Consider the following 15,616-nt stretch of genomic DNA (forward strand, 5'->3'; position numbering starts at 1 on the left):
ATGAGGGGACTATTCTAAGCATTTTTGCAATGTACATTCATTATTATTTTTTTTTTTTATGTATTTATTGTTTTTTAATTCCAAGATATTAAAGGATACGTGTACTTTTAATATCAATTAATACGGAATGCCCATCTCTCATAGACTCCATTTTATCCAAATAATCCAATTCTGTGTAATAATAAAACAGTCGCTTGTACTTGATCCCAACTAAGATATAATTAATCCTTATTGGAAGCAAAAACAGCCTATTGGATTTATTTAATGTTTATATGATTTTCTAGTAGAATAAAGGTATGAAGATCCAAATTATGGAAAGATCCGTTATCCAGAAAACCCCAGGTCCTGAGCATTCTGGATAACAGATCCCATACCCCTATTTACAAATTCATTCCAACTGGGTTTTTGTCGAGCAATGAAATGATAGATGAGAAACAGGTGAAAATGTTTAAAACCACTTGTTTATTGTTTATTCTTCATGTACAATTGAGAATTTTTATTTACATAGAACTGCATAAATATTTACACATTGTCAGTCAACTCATTTGATTGCAAAATTCAATAAAATTAATTTGAAAAGAAAAGAATCTGCTAAAATAAAGGAGACACCCAGGGTTAACTAAGGCCACGGCTAGTTCCTTAGAAATTACCATCAGACTAAAGGGCAAATATTCAGTTTTTCAATTTGCAGATGAATTTATCCTTAAAATACAGCCTGGCGTGGTTACATCATGGCAAGGTTAGTGCAGTCATTATAAAACCGTTGGAATAAAAGTGGTGCCGCCACTGTGGGGAATATTAGACTTTGCCTTTATTTCGAGGAGCTCAGTGGACTGGGTTTTATATTAATTTGGCCGCTGTCTCTTGGGATTCCTCTGTACGGAGCTGACTCTGAACCAGATCACAATGACTGATTTTGCAGATTTTCTAAAAAATGTGGGGGAATTTGGAAGATTCCAAAAAGTGTTGGTGGTTATGGTTTCCTGCCTGAGCTTCCTCAATGCCTTCCACGTGTTAAGCCAAGTCTTGATGGAGATCTCCGTGCCCCACCACTGCAACACCAGCTGGATCCTTCAGATCAACCCAAACCTGAGCCAGGAAGCGCGGCTGAACTACACCCTCCCCAGGAACAGCCAAGGCCTCTATGAGCAATGCATCATGTACACGCCGGTGGAGTGGGATATGGAGTCCATTGAAAAGTATGGGCTGAATGACACCGGCCCGTGCCAGGATGGATGGGAGTACGACACGTCGGAGCAGAAATCAACCCTGGTCACTGAGGTTGGTGAGAATGCTGTGTAATATGCTGTGTAATATGCTGTGTAATATGCTGTGTAATATGCTGTGTAATATGCTGTGTAATATGCTGTGTAATATGCTGTGTAATATGCTGCTTGATCTCTAACAGGGCATGTATCAACCAGGGGCACACGGACCCAGAAATTCAACGAGATGCAGATTGCTGGTACCCCAGTTACCCATCAGCGTCCATTCCTTGCTGACTCTTCATTCATTTCTAATGTTCATTCATTTTAAAGATCTTAAACTCTCCGTCTGTCCCTTTCTGCACTGCTGGCTATGAACGCATACTTCTTCATAGGCCTGTTCTTCAGCTGACTTCTGCCACATTGTTTCTCACTAGGGTGAGAATCCGAATCCTAATTTGCATATGCAAATTAGGAGGGTGGGGAGGGAAATTGCATGACTTTTTGTCACAAAACAAGGAAGTAAAAAATGTTTTCCCCTTCCCACCCCTAATTTGCATATGCAAATTAGGATCTGGATTTGGTTCGGCCGGGCAGAAGGATTTGCCTGAATCTGAATCCTGCTGAAAAAGGCAGAATCCTTGATTCGGTGCATCCCTAGTGAGAAACAATGTTGGAGAAGTCGGTACTCGGCCGAATCTTTCACAAAGGATTCGGCCGAATCCAAAATAGTCGATTTGGTGCATCCCTATTTCTCACCACCACAGAAAGGAACAGGCAGACACTGCTTTCTATAGCAGTTATGTTTACAGGTATAGGATCTGTTATCCGGAAACCTGTTATCCACAAGGCTCTGATTAATGGGAAGGCCCGTCTCCTAAAGACTCCATTTTATCCAAATAATCGAGATCGTTATAGAGTATTTCTGTTTTCTCTATAATAATAAAACAGTAGCTTGTACTTGATACCAACTAAGATATAATTAATCCTTATTAGAGGCAAATACAGCCTATTGGATTTATTTAAAGGGGACCCGTCAGCTACACATAAAAAGCAGTATAATGAAAGTCCTTTGCAAATTAAACATGGAGCCCAAATTCGTTTTCATTAAAACATCCATACCTGTTATAAAGGTGTTTAAATATCTGAGCTGTCAATCAAATATTACCTGCCCTGCCTTTGTGCCTGAGGCATAGAGGCGGGGCAGTCAATTACTTTCACTTTCCATTCAGCACTTCCTAAATGTCACTGCTCTCTTCATATCCCCCCTTCCCTCCTCACAATTTATAGTTGTATAGGGCATTGATCATGGGCATTAAGCCCCCCATTCTGGTGCATACACGATATTTTGGGGGTAATACACAGTTTGTCTTAATAACAAATAGCCACAAAATGGCAACTGCCTGCTTTCTGTGTAATGCTTTTCTTGTGTAATTCCAAGACTAAAGGAAACAAAAAATAAACAATAATATAGTTGTAAGTAAATTTTATTTTTCTCAACTAATTTTATTTTTTAAGGTGACAGTTCCCCTTTAATGTTTTTTTTTTAATGTTTTTTTTCAAATAATTTTTTGGAAATTTTACTACAGTGTTGGCATAGAGTAGACTATAATGGTTTCTCAGAGCAGGAAAACCTGGGGTTCAGGATAAAAAAAATTCTCCATGGAAAAAATAAAGATTCCTTCAGTTTGAGTGTATGTAATGTAATTCTACCCACTGTCCATCTAATGAGCATTGTTTAATCTCAGTTTGACCTGGTGTGCCATAGAAAAGAACAGACCGGAATCTCCCAGTCCATCTTCATGTCTGGACTCCTAATAGGAGCTCTGGTTTTTGGGCCTTTAGGCGACAGGTAAGGAAAATCAATATTTTTTTGTGCACATCAGTTGTTCAGTAAAGGGGTTGTTCACCTTTAAATTAACTGTTAGTATGATGTAGAGAGTGATATTTCCACAATCTGGTTGCTAGTGTCTACATTCCCCTAGCAACCATCCAATGATCTAAATAAGAGATATTTAGATCGCGAATTTGAGGCGAATTCCCGTGATTCGCTGTCAGCGAATACATTTGCGCAGCCGCCACGAAAATTTGTCTGCGTCAAAAAAAATGTACGCCAGCGTCCGTTTTTTTGGACGCCAGCGCATTTTCGCCCGCGAATGTGCGCCGGCATCCATAAGGCGGACGCGGCATCAAAAACGGACGCCGGCATCAAAAACGGACACTGGCGTCAAAAATGAGACGCTGGCGCAGTTTTGCAAATTTTTTGCCGTTTTGCGAATTTCCGCTAAGCGAATGCCCCAAATTCGTCCATCACTAAAGATGAGTAATAAGTTGCAATAACAATACATTTGTAGCCTTACACAGCATTTGTGTTTAGATGGGGTCAGTGGCCCCCATTTGAAAGCTGGAAAGAGTCAGAAGAAAAAGGCACATAATTAAGAAAACAATAAAAAAAAAAAATAATGAAGACCAATTGAAAAATTGCTTAGAATTGATCATTCTATGACTTACAGGGAGGCACATTTATCAAAGGTCGAATTATAAATTCATGTGAGTTTTTTTTAAACTCCCTTAAATCTGAATATCTTCGAAATTCGACTGGGGGTTATTTAAAGGGCATGTAAAGGCAAAAAAATAAAATCCAATTTTTACTTTCTTTAATGAAAAAGAAACCGATCTCCAATATACTTTGATTAAAAAATGTGTACCGTTTTTATAAGAAACCTGACTGTATGCAGTGAAATTCTCCCTTCATTTACTGCTGTGGATAGGAATTGTCAGACGGTCCCTAACTGCTCTGCAGGGAAACAATCATACTTATGAACAGCAGGGGGAGCCCCCGCCTTACTTCCCAGCCATGCAGAACTCAAGCAGCTTTGTTTGTTTCCCTGTAGAGCAGTCGGCGACTGTGTAGAGATTTGTATTGGGTTTTATTTTTGCCTTTACGTCACCTTTACTGTTTCCAACTCCAGCTGCAGGGACAAAGATCATGGAGCCAGATTTAAACAGATAAACTGGGATTCTATTTGGAGGATTATTTTGGTGCAGCCACTGGTTCTGCAGAGTTGGAGAAAGTTTCTATTAAACAATACAAAAACTATAAAATCCACATTAGATTACATGACAACACAGAACCCAGTGCAGTCTGTATATTCTGATTATTAATCAGTCTTGTTGTATCGGCTTCTGGCAGATATTATTTGACTTGTGCTGTTTTGATGATTTATGATGATCCCTAAGCAGCCCAGACCCCACTGAGCATGTGCACAGTCTTGGTCTTGCAAAGATGTATAACAAAGTTACAAGATGGTGACCCCCTGTGGCCAACTTTGAAAGCATAAATTATTTGTTTGATTAGGCTTGTGGTGCAGTAAGTTCATGTTTATGTTTAGTATACACAATACAGCATTTCTCTATTTTAGACTTTACTTCCCCTTTAAGAAAAAAATTTGGACGAAATCTAAAAACTTGGACGAATTTTTCTGCCTCGAATCGAATTTGAATTTGAAAGGGCCAGAGTATGATAAATCTCGAAAATCAAATTAGACTTTTCTAAAAATACTCGAATCGAGTTTCAATAATTCCCTAGTCGAATGTGACAGTTTTGACCATAAATAAAAAAATTTAAATTGGAATTTTCAGTTTGACCCTTAATAAATCTGCCCCTAAAAGTTATCAACCCTTTTAATGCATAACACAGTCAAGGGGCAGAAATATGCTTTCCCGGGGCACCCAGTCCCCTCATTCCTCTGTTACTTAAAGGGACAGTACGACATAAAAGTGCACCGAGTTTTGATCCACTTAGTCAGGGCTGTCCAGGCCTCCAGGCACTGGATCTGCTTCTTATTCCAGGTACTGGTGCTGTAGCCTGTGAGTGCAGTTATATGTAAGTCAGTCTAATGGAAACCTGTGTTTTTAGGATTGGCCGGCGCCCGGTTATACTGATGTCCATGTCCATGCAGCTGACGTTCGGGCTTGCGGCAGCGTTTGCGCCCCACTTCTATGTTTACATGGCCTTCCGATGGGTTGTCGGAACCTCCATGTCGGGACTTTCGATAAACAACCTTGTTCTAGGTAAACGTTTGGGACCAGGCTCTGGGGTATATTTATCAAAAAGTGAAGTTAGAGACCACCACCGTCCTCTAGAGTGAAATACAGTCTCTCTCCATTTATTTCTATGGGATTTTTAGGGTCAGGGCACACAGGCAGATTCGGGGAGATTAGTCGCCTGTCGACAAATCTCCTCTTCTTCGGGGCGACTAATCTCCCTGAACTGCCTCCCGCCGGCTAGAAAGTAAATCACCAGCGGGATGGCACTCGGAGCGCTTTGTTTTCCAAATATGCTGAAGTTGCCTCACGAGGAAACTTCGGGCAACTTTCGAAAAACAAATTGCTCCGAGCGCCATCCCGCTGGTGATTTATATTTTAGCCGGCGGGAGGCAGTTCAGGGAGATTAGTCGCCTCGAAGAAGAGGAGAATTGTTGACAGGCGACTAATCTCCCCGAATCTGCCTGTGTGCCCTGATCCATAAAGGCGTATTTATCAAAGGGTGAACTTTTCGAACGCACAAAGCCCTTCCAATTGCAAGCCAGGAGCACCCCTCCAACCAGATATAGAGTATAGGGCTGGGGAAATTCTTCTATTTTGAAACACTTTTTATTCCCATATAGTCACCCAAGTGCCTTCCTGTAAAGCTGCTGCCCTAGGCACGGGCCCTTGGATTCCGTTATCTGGAAACCCATTATCCAAAAAGCTACCATTAACAGGAAGGCCATATTCCATCTACATATTAATAAAAAATGTTTTTTAAAAAAAATTATTTTTCTCTGTAATAATAAAACAGTAGCTTGAACGTGATCCCAACTAAGATATAATTAAATCGCCATTAAACAAAAATGTCCCGATACTCATAAAATATAAAAAAACAAGAGTTTTTCTACAATCAATATCATAATAAAAATACATTCATACTGACCCCGTATGATCCACCTTACGTGTTTCGTAGCCTTCTAGAAATACCTATGATTAAGTGCCGGAGGGTACGAAATGCGTAAGGTGGATCATACGGGGTCAGTATGAATGTATTTTTATTATGATATTGATTTCTCTTGTTTTTTTAACAAGGGACATTCAGCTGACACTCAGCTGCCCTATTTTTGGACTGGCAATATAAACCCCCCGTGCCTTATTAAAGGCAAAACAATCCTATTGGCTTTAATTAATATTTAATTAATTTTTTTTAGTAGACGTAAAGGAGAAGGAAAGGCTAAAATTAAGTAAACTTTATCAGAAAGGTTTTCTTTCCTTCTATTGTGTACTCATGGGCTTCTGTATCAGACTTCCTGTTTTCAGCATAAACCTCCAGGGCTAGGGCTTGAGCATGCTCAGTTTGCTCCTCTCTCCCCTTCCCTTCTCTGATGTAATCTGAGCCCAGAGCTATGAGTGAGCAGGGAGAGACTCAGGCAGGAAGTGATGTGACAAGCTAATATGGCAGCTGCTATCCTAAACAAACAGAGAGAGCTTCTAGAGCTGTTTACTCAGGTATGGTTAAGCATTTTACAGATTAAACATAGTGTTATAGCTTGCACTACTGTCTCTAATCTATTGACAATAAACTGCTTTGGTAGCTTTCCTTCTACTTTAAGTTATGGTTATCCAAAATATGGAAAGACCCCTAATCTGGAATACTGCAGGTCCCGATCATTCTGAATAACAGGTCCCATACTGCTAACAGAGATGGCACATTGCTTAGCCAATGTCTTATTGTGGGATTATATGCAGGTTAGAGGGGCCTTTGATTATGACATCCCCTGCTTATTAAATGTGGTTTGATCCTTCCATTTCTCCTTATCATTTGTTACAGTTGCTGAATGGGTGGGATCATCACGCCGGGCTTATGCCACAATCACTGGCCATATCTGCTTTGCAGTAGGACTAATGACTCTGCCCGGGGTTTCTTATGGGATTCGGAACTGGAGGACCCTGCAAATAGTGGGCTCTGTCCCAACGGCTCTACTGTTTTTCTACATCTGGTGAGTGTTTGTTGCGTGTCAGCCTTGTGGTCAAGTAAATGTAAAGCTCCTATTGAGCTCAGTAGCTCATTGGCCTAATAAGTGCTGGGAGGATTGCTCAGACAGTGGTTTAATTAGAAGGTTGGGTCCAACAACATTGGTTAGTTGACATAGTCTCCCAAGAAATTTTGAATTAGCTCATTAATTAAAACCTCATGGGGCCCTCCACAATCCTGGGCCCACTGCACAGAGCCTGCTCCCCAGGGCCCCAATGTTATGCACTTGGCATTAAAGGATAAGTAGATTGTTAAGCGGCTGATATTCTACTTTTAGGAAAGATTTGAGAAAGGTTTCTAATATTTTTCCTAAGCAGAAGAACATCAGAGCAGCCTCTTTCTTTCTCCTGACAATTTCTTCCTTGACTACTTGGTGGTCAGACTGGTGGGAAAATGACCAGTAGGTGGCGCTGTTGTAACAAAATTCATTCATATTAACAGTACATGTATCCTTTAATATCTTGGAATTAAAAATAAAATAAATAATGAATGTACATTGCAATAGTGCTTAGAATAGCCCCCTCATCAATTTTACATTCACTTATTTTAAAGGTTTACTTATCCTTTAAGGAAAGACAGTTTATTTGTAACAGGGTTGTGCCTGAATCTGCACGGTGGCTTTTCATAAAAGGAAAGAAAGAAAAAGCAGTAAAACTCCTGAAAAAAGCAGCGTCTATAAATAAAAAGAAGATCCCTGAGGATTTGCTGATACAGGTATTATCAACTCCATGACTGGGGGGGGTGCAATTTGGCTTAATCTTGTGACCTATACCTATAGTGTACCTCTAAGATGTTCCATTTTCAAGATGTACAGCTATTTCCTTAAAGGGATACTGTCATGGGAAAATTTTTTTTTTTTCAAAATGAATCAGTTAATAGTGCTGCTCCAGCAGAATTCTGCACTAAAATCCATTTCTCAAAAGAGCAAACAGATTTTTTTATATTCAATTTTGAAATCTGACATAGGGCTAGACATATTGTCAGTTTCCCAGCTGCCCCAAGTCATGTGAATTGTGATCTGATAAACTTCAATCACTCTTTACTGCTGTACTGCAAGTTGGAGTGATATCACCCCCTCCCTTTCCCCCCCAGCAGCCAAAAAAAATAACAATGGGAAGGTAACCAGATAGCAGCTCCCTAACACAAGATAACAGCTGCCTGGTAGATCTAAGAACAACACTCAATAGTAAAAACCCATGTCCCACTGAGACACATTCAGTTACATTGAGAAGGAAAAACAACAGCCTGCCAGAAAGCATTTCTCTCCTAAAGTGCAGGCACAAGTCACATGACTGGGGGCAGCTGGGAAATTGACGAAATGTCTAGCCCCATGTCAGATTTCAAAATTGAATATAAAAAAACCTGTTTGCTCTTTTGAGAAATGGATTTCAGTGCAGAATTCTGCTGGAGCAGCACTATTAACTGATTCATTTTGAATTTTTTTTTTCCCATGACAGTATCCCTTTAAAGAAAAAAACAAACATGTTTTCCGATGACAGGATCCCTTTAATTAATCTGGATGCTGTTCTCTGTACCTTTTCAAATACTTTATTTGTCTCAAGGCTTATGGAATATGGGTCTTTCTGTCCTGCAGTGCCATCTACATTTTTTTTGTAGTTACATGAAGAGAAAAGTCCTAAATCTGGAAGCATGATAGACCTGTTCAGAAACAAGACCCTCAGAAAGCTGACACTGGTTATGTGTTTAGTATGGTAAGTTCTATATTATGATTTGCCCTGGCAATTCAGCAGCAGGAACAGACCCCTAGGTTTGCTCATAGTCTGTACAGAGAGATCCCATAAAACTATGGCAGCATAGGTATTCCCTGTACTAAGCACAATTCAGCAGGAACAGCCCCTAAGTTTGCTCATAGTCTGTACAGAGAGATCCCATAAAACTATGGCAGTATAGGTATTCCTCTGTACTAAGCACAATTCAGCAGGAACAGCCCCTAAGTTTGCTCATAGTCTGTACAGAGAGATCCCATAAAACTATGGCAGTATAGGTATTCCTCTGTACTAAGCACAATTCAGCAGGAACAGTCCCTAAGTTTGCTCATAGTCTGTACAGAGAGATCCCATAAAACTATGGCAGCATAGGTATTCCTCTGTACTAAGCACAATTCAGCAGGAACAGCCCCTAAGTTTGCTCATAGTCTGTACAGAGAGATCCCATAAAACTATGGCAGCATAGGTATTCCTTGTACTAAGCACAATTCAGCAGGAACAGTCCCTAAGTTTGCTCATAGTCTGTACAGAGAGATCCCATAAAACTATGGCAGCATAGGTATTCCCTGTACTAAACACAATTCAGCTGGAACAGTCCCTAAGTATTTTCATAGTCTGTACAGAGAGATCCCATAAAACTATGGCAGCATAGGTATTCCCCTGTACTAAGCACAATTCAGCAGGAACAGTCCCCTAAGTTTGCTCATAGTCTGTACAGAGAGATCGCATAAAACTATGGCAGCATAGGTATTCCCCTATTCTAAGCACAATTCAGCAGGAACAGTCCCTAAGTTTGTTCATAAATCCAGCGCTTTCATGATTGTGTTTTCAGGTTTGTGAACAGCTTTGTCTATTATGGTTTGAGCCTGAACGTGGGCAGTTTTGGGCTGAATATCTACCTCACTCAGCTGGTTTTCGGAGCTGTTGAAATCCCCGCCTGCTTTGGTGCCATGTTTTCGGTGCAGCTGTTTGGAAGAAAGCCGAGTCAGATGTTCTATTTGTTCCTGGGTGGAACAGTCTGCCTTATCATTACCGTTATACCCAAGAGTAAGTTGTTTTAGTCCCGATTGTGTTTCCATAGACGACAATATAAGACTTGCTGTGTCGTTAATTTGTTGTAATGAGATCTAGTGTGACAAGGTTATGGGGTGTGACCAGTGCTCCAGCTTTAAGCAGGTTATTTAGTAACACTGGCAAAGTAAATGCAAATACTGGATGTCACTCGTGATGGAGAGATCAGTAAATTCTCTGACTCTTGGGAGATCAATGGGAGGCTTATATAAAGGATTTAGGCCCTTTTTGTTTAATTAGGAACCATAACTGCTGGGAAGAGAAGCTCATGTTTTGTGTTCAGTTTGGATATCGCTGGTTTAATAATGAAAATGCCTAATATTTTTACTCAGTAAAACAGGTCTCCTCTAAGGTCTCAGGATAAAAACACCCTCATCTCCTTCCTGTAAAATCTTGTTCCAAAATGTCTCTGTTTTCTCCAAGGGAGGCTCTACCCCTCATTTCTCAACATGTTCTCCTCCAGACTTGCCCATTGTCGTCACAGTATTGGCAGTGATTGGGAAATTCTCCATTGCTTCTTCCTTCTCCATTTGTTACATATACACGGCGGAAGTCTTCCCGACCATCATCTGGTAAGAACTTGGGTCTGTTCCAGCACTGAGCCTTCAGCAGTGATCCAATTACTGCTCCCAAATGTTTATCACTTGAATTGCATAGAATGGGGCTGAGTGAGCTTTGGGTGGCCCCAGCCTCACGACTATCTTGCAGGTTAAAATATGAATTGTCAGATCAGATCACAGAGTAATGTATTGTCCGAGACCTACAAAGTCATAAAACCTGTCAACCCCCACCCTAATCCCAGTGTTTCCCCCCTGTTTGACAGTCATGTAGTGGTGCTAAACCAGTGATCTGCAAAGAAGGACCAATTAAGACAAAAGTGTGAGAGAAACCAGAGATGGGAAAGCAGAATTAAATGTGTACAGTATATACAGTAGTGGGAACTGGGAGAGAAGAACAAAATAAGAGTCAAAAGGAATGGGGGACAATACAAAAAATAAAGGGGTAGAAGGAAAGAAAAAGGGGAAGAAAAGCAAAACTGGTGGAAACAAAAGAAAAATAAGGGGAAAAGAAGAGGATCAGCATTGAGCTGGGGAAAGAAGAATAGGAAATGTTTCAGGAAATTTCAGGGCATATCATATGGGATAAGAAAAGTATAAGGTAAGCAAAATGATTGGAGAGGAAAGCAATGGGAATGGGAAAATGAGGAGGATTAAGGGGAAGAAAAGGAGAATGTGAAAAGTCTATAGAAAAGGAGAAGAAAACCTGGAATACTCAAAGAAGGTTAAACAAGGAGAAAGGGGAAATAAAAGGAGAGGAGCAGAGGGAATAAGAGAATTATTAATAGGAAGATAAACGTCAATATAAGAGGAAGAATAGTCAAAGTCTAGGGAGTCAGGTTGTGTTGGGATTTAAACTGGTTCAACATAAACACAGAAGGCTCAATATAAGAAGAAACTATAGGGCCTGTATATCAGAAGAACCTATAGGGCCTACATGTCAGAAGAACCTATAGGACCCTGTAGGTCAGAAGAACCTATAGAGCCCTGTATATCAGAAGAACCTATAGGACTCTGTATATCAGAAGAACCCATAGGGCCTGTATATCAGAAGAACTTTTAGGGTCTGTATATCAGAAGAACTTATAGGACCTGTATATCAGAAGAACCTATAGAGCCCTGTATATCAGAAGAACTTATAGGACCTGTATATCAGAAGAACTTATAGGACCTGTATATCAGAAGAACTTATAGGACCTGTATATCAGAAGAACCTATAGGGCCTGTATATCAGAAGAACCTATGGGACTCTGTATATCAGAAGAACCTATAGGGCCTGTATATCAGAAGAACTTTTAGGGTCTGTATATCAGAAGAACTTATAGGACCTGTATATCAGAAGAACTTATAGGACCTGTATATTAGAAGAACTTATAGGACCTGTATATCAGAAGAACCTACATGACCCTGTATATCAGAAGAACTTATAGAGCCCTGTTTGTGAGATGTCAGGTAGAAAACAACTTATATCTTGATGGAAACATTTTATTCTGACTCGTTCCTTATACACATCTATCAGTTCTTTATAAATAAAGGGAAATGAGGGGAAATAAACTGGTAGAAGAGTTTTTTGTTGAAAAAAATCCCCTGAATAAAATCCTTTAATTTCCCACGGGCGGACGAAGAAGTTCCTTTTTGCTCTACAAGAAACAATGGAAATAATGAAAATATTTGGGAATTTCTGTTCTGTTGGGAATTCCCTTGTAAAATTCCAAATCAGTTATGGGCAGAGCACATGTAGTTCCAGGAGAGAATTTGACCATGGGCTCTTTATGGATCTTGAATGTCAGAAAAAGGAGGCTTTGGTGGGATCTGCGCAATAAAGTAGTTTTTATTTTTGTGCCCCCTCGCAGGCAGAATGGAGTGGGCTTGGCTTCCATGGCAGCACGGGTCGCTGGCATCATTGCACCTCTTATCAGTCTTCTGGATAAATACAACCCGGCCATACCCATGGCAATTTTTGGGAGTGGGCCCATCATTGGGGGAATCTTCTGCTTTCTTTTACCAGAAACACGCAACAAGGACCTTCAAGATCACATGCAACAGGCTGAGCAATTAAAGAGGTAAGGACGGGATACTGTTACGCCCAGCTACAATTATTATACATGCGACCTCTTAGTTTGTGTCATTGAGTCATGTCCTACATGTCTGACCTCAGCCATTCTCTACAATTGCATGGTATGTATCTATATTTCTGCTTTTTACATGGTATAGTGATTGGCAGAGGGGGATCCAGCCTGTCTAGCTATTCCAGGTGTCATGGAGGCATCCATTTCTAATGACCATGCGTAGAATAAATACACACTCACTCTGAACTGAGATGAACGGAGCCAACTGTATGTGCTGTTGAATGAACAATGGGAAGGTGGCCATAAAAGTAACAGTCACTTGTATGCTGTGTCTATGGACTGAGTGGCATATCCAGGGTGGCAGCTTTAGGGAAACAGGCCCTTGGTTACCTATAGAGAAATAAGTTGTTTACAAAATAACCCCCCCCTAGTCTAGGTCAGACTGGGCTGGTGGGATATCGGAAAAAAAGCCGGTGGGCCATCAGCCCAGATCCCCTATTATCGCTGCTCCCTGAACACTCTTCCAGCCCCCGGTAGCTGCCACAAGCATGAAAAAAAGGTAGGCGCAGGGTGACTAGAGGAGGGTTGTGGTACGTGGGGCCTATGTGTCTTTGCTGGGGTGTGACCCTGCCCTGGTCTGCTGCTGGACACATTGATTATTTATTTATTTTTAATTCCAAGATATTAAAGGATACATGTACTGTTAATATGAATGAATTTTGTTACAACAGCGACACCTGCTGGTCATTTTCCCACCAGTCTGACCAGCAAGTAGTCAAGGAAGTTGTCAGGAGAAAGAAAGAGGCTGCTCTGATGTTCTTCTTTTACATTCACTTATTTTAAAGGTTTACTTATCCTTTAATACATCCCTGACAGTCAGTTTGGCATTTACAATTGTTATCAGTATTGTTCTGACCTCCCCCACCCCTTCACCCTCTCAGGATTCCGCCCCCCCCATACTAACACCCTTTTCTGCTTTTGTTAGCTCTAACAATGTGACAGGAGAACGCCTCATAAATGGAACCGACCACAAGCCGGAAACGAACCCAGTTCCTCCAAAATGCACCCGTCTATAGAACCTATTAAAAGGCACAAAGAAACCAGCTGCAACAGGGACCATCAAATATTTTGTCAACTTAATAGTGGTTTTCCTATATTTATAAATAACGTTTTCTAGGTCCTCAATCTACTCTTCAACAGTGTGGATCAAATATGGACATCAAGCCTAAAATAGAATCTGGCTAGAAATGCTTTTTTTTTATATATAAACTTAATGTTAAAGCCCAGAGCTCCAGCAACGCTATAGCAGTAATGATCCAAGTAGTCCAGAGCAGCACCCCATCTTCTGACCCTGTTTGGCCATCTTGTGTGTGTAAGTGGCACTGCACATGCTCAGTGTGCTCTGGGCTGAGAAGCTAAGCTTGGGAGTTGTTGGAAATCAGAAAGTGGAGGGCAGCAGAATGGTTGTACGTGTAAGGGGTGGGTAGATTATATGAGAGAGCAGGTCTACAATTTCTTGTTTAGCTGATGAGAAGGGGACAGTGCAGGACACCAGAGAACTTGAGGTAGGCCACCTTAGTTACCATGAAGGAATAATTAGGTTAGATATTAGTAGGGTAGATTTGTGAAGCTCACTGCAGCTGAACAGAGTAAAGGTGGCCATACACGGGCAGATAAAGCTGCCGATATCGGTCGTTTGGACCGATTTGACAGCTTATCTGCCCGTGTATGGGGGCTTCCGACGGGTCTTCCCGATCGATATCTGGCCACGATATCGATCAGGAAGGTTTGATTTTAAACCAACCGACCCGTCGGAGCCCCTTGGCGCATCGTAATTCGATCGTTCGGCCATACGGCCGAACGTTCGAATTACCCCCGATATAGCCATGCCGTTAGTGGCATATCGGGGAAAGATACGCTCGTTTGGCGATGTCGCCAAAAGAGCGGATCTTTGAGTCTATGGCCACCTTTAGTGGTAGGTTAAGTAGTTGAGCAGTTGACGAGGAAAGAGAAAGACCAGCGCCCCGGCGGTACCTTTCCCAGTTCGGGAGCCAGTGGAAGAGGGACTGGGTGAGATAGGGCTTAGTGTCTAAATTGCAAGACTGACCCCTGTGTTGGAATTCTGAAAAAGTACAGTATCCCTGAGTATAGGTGGAATAAGCGAAGGGTAGTAGTAGGCAGCAGGTTGGGGCCCAGCAGCCTGGGGAACCCGTATTGTTTCAAGTGCATTTTAAGGGGAAATAATGTGAAGAGTACTAATGCAAAACTGAGCGGTTGACTCACTATTTCTGTCTTCACCCATGAATTGTTCAAACCTCCAGTTTATTCATCTAAAGTGTGTGTTGCATGTTCCTGATGTGATGGTGGAGTATGCACTTGGCCAAGTATTCCAGAAAGGGCCGGACACCAGGTTACAGGTGGGAGGGAGCAGAGGTGTGCAGAGGAGGAACAACATGACTACAGGTAGAATTGCTTCCTTTTCTTCAGGCCTTTACCGGCTGATGATGATAAAAGTGGCCGGTCTGAGAATGGGGAGGTAGAGACATTGCAGGGGAGGGATGGACAGAAGCGGTTGAAATTCTGTCAGTTCGCCAGGTTTGGGGACACAGAGGGGTATAGGAACAAGGAGATTGCGGCAATTTGGGGGCAGGATGAGGACAGAATAAGTAGGGATTGCAAATTTACTGTCAGATACATTGCTGGTAAATTCATAATACTGGCCCCATCCTTGGCTGCTATGTCATTAACTAGGTTGGTATAATACTGGCCATGTGGCAACCCTAACTACAGGGGGTAAAGGTGGAACAAACTGATGGGAGAGAGAAGATTGTAGGGGAGGTTGTTTATGACCCAGAGAAGAGAGCGAGAGCTTCCTGAAGACAAACACCCAGGCTGAAGTCAAGAAGCTGTGGTTTTTGCT

General features: G+C 41.4%; 1 protein-coding gene across 1 annotated transcript; it reads left to right on the forward strand.

The window, feature by feature from the left end:
* The first annotated feature begins 629 nt into the window (after window positions 1-629).
* On the forward strand, window positions 630-14,390 carry slc22a13.S (solute carrier family 22 member 13 S homeolog). The gene is made up of 10 exons (XM_041567338.1): window positions 630-1,281; window positions 2,954-3,057; window positions 5,125-5,279; window positions 7,069-7,237; window positions 7,866-7,986; window positions 8,890-8,984; window positions 9,832-10,046; window positions 10,534-10,642; window positions 12,481-12,690; window positions 13,682-14,390. Exons 1-10 carry the CDS (start codon window positions 907-909, stop codon window positions 13,770-13,772), a joined length of 1,644 nt encoding a protein of 547 aa, XP_041423272.1. The 5' UTR covers window positions 630-906; the 3' UTR covers window positions 13,773-14,390.
* The last annotated feature ends 1,226 nt before the right edge of the window (window positions 14,391-15,616 follow it).

This window comes from Xenopus laevis, chromosome 6S, assembly GCF_017654675.1.
Source record: "Xenopus laevis strain J_2021 chromosome 6S, Xenopus_laevis_v10.1, whole genome shotgun sequence".
Lineage (NCBI taxonomy): Eukaryota > Metazoa > Chordata > Amphibia > Anura > Pipidae > Xenopus > Xenopus laevis.

What these genes read in the sequence shown, in the direction of transcription:
- slc22a13.S (XM_041567338.1), top strand. Translation starts at nt 907, where the DNA reads ATGACTGATTTTGCAGATTTTCTAAAAAATGTGGGGGAATTTGGAAGA. An exon ending in CTGAGGATTTGCTGATACAG is followed by an intron (nt 7,987 to 8,889) that starts GTATTATCAACT and finishes TTTTTTTTGTAG; the next exon opens with TTACATGAAGAGAAAAGTCC. An exon ending in CTGGTTATGTGTTTAGTATG is followed by an intron (nt 8,985 to 9,831) that starts GTAAGTTCTATA and finishes TTGTGTTTTCAG; the next exon opens with GTTTGTGAACAGCTTTGTCT.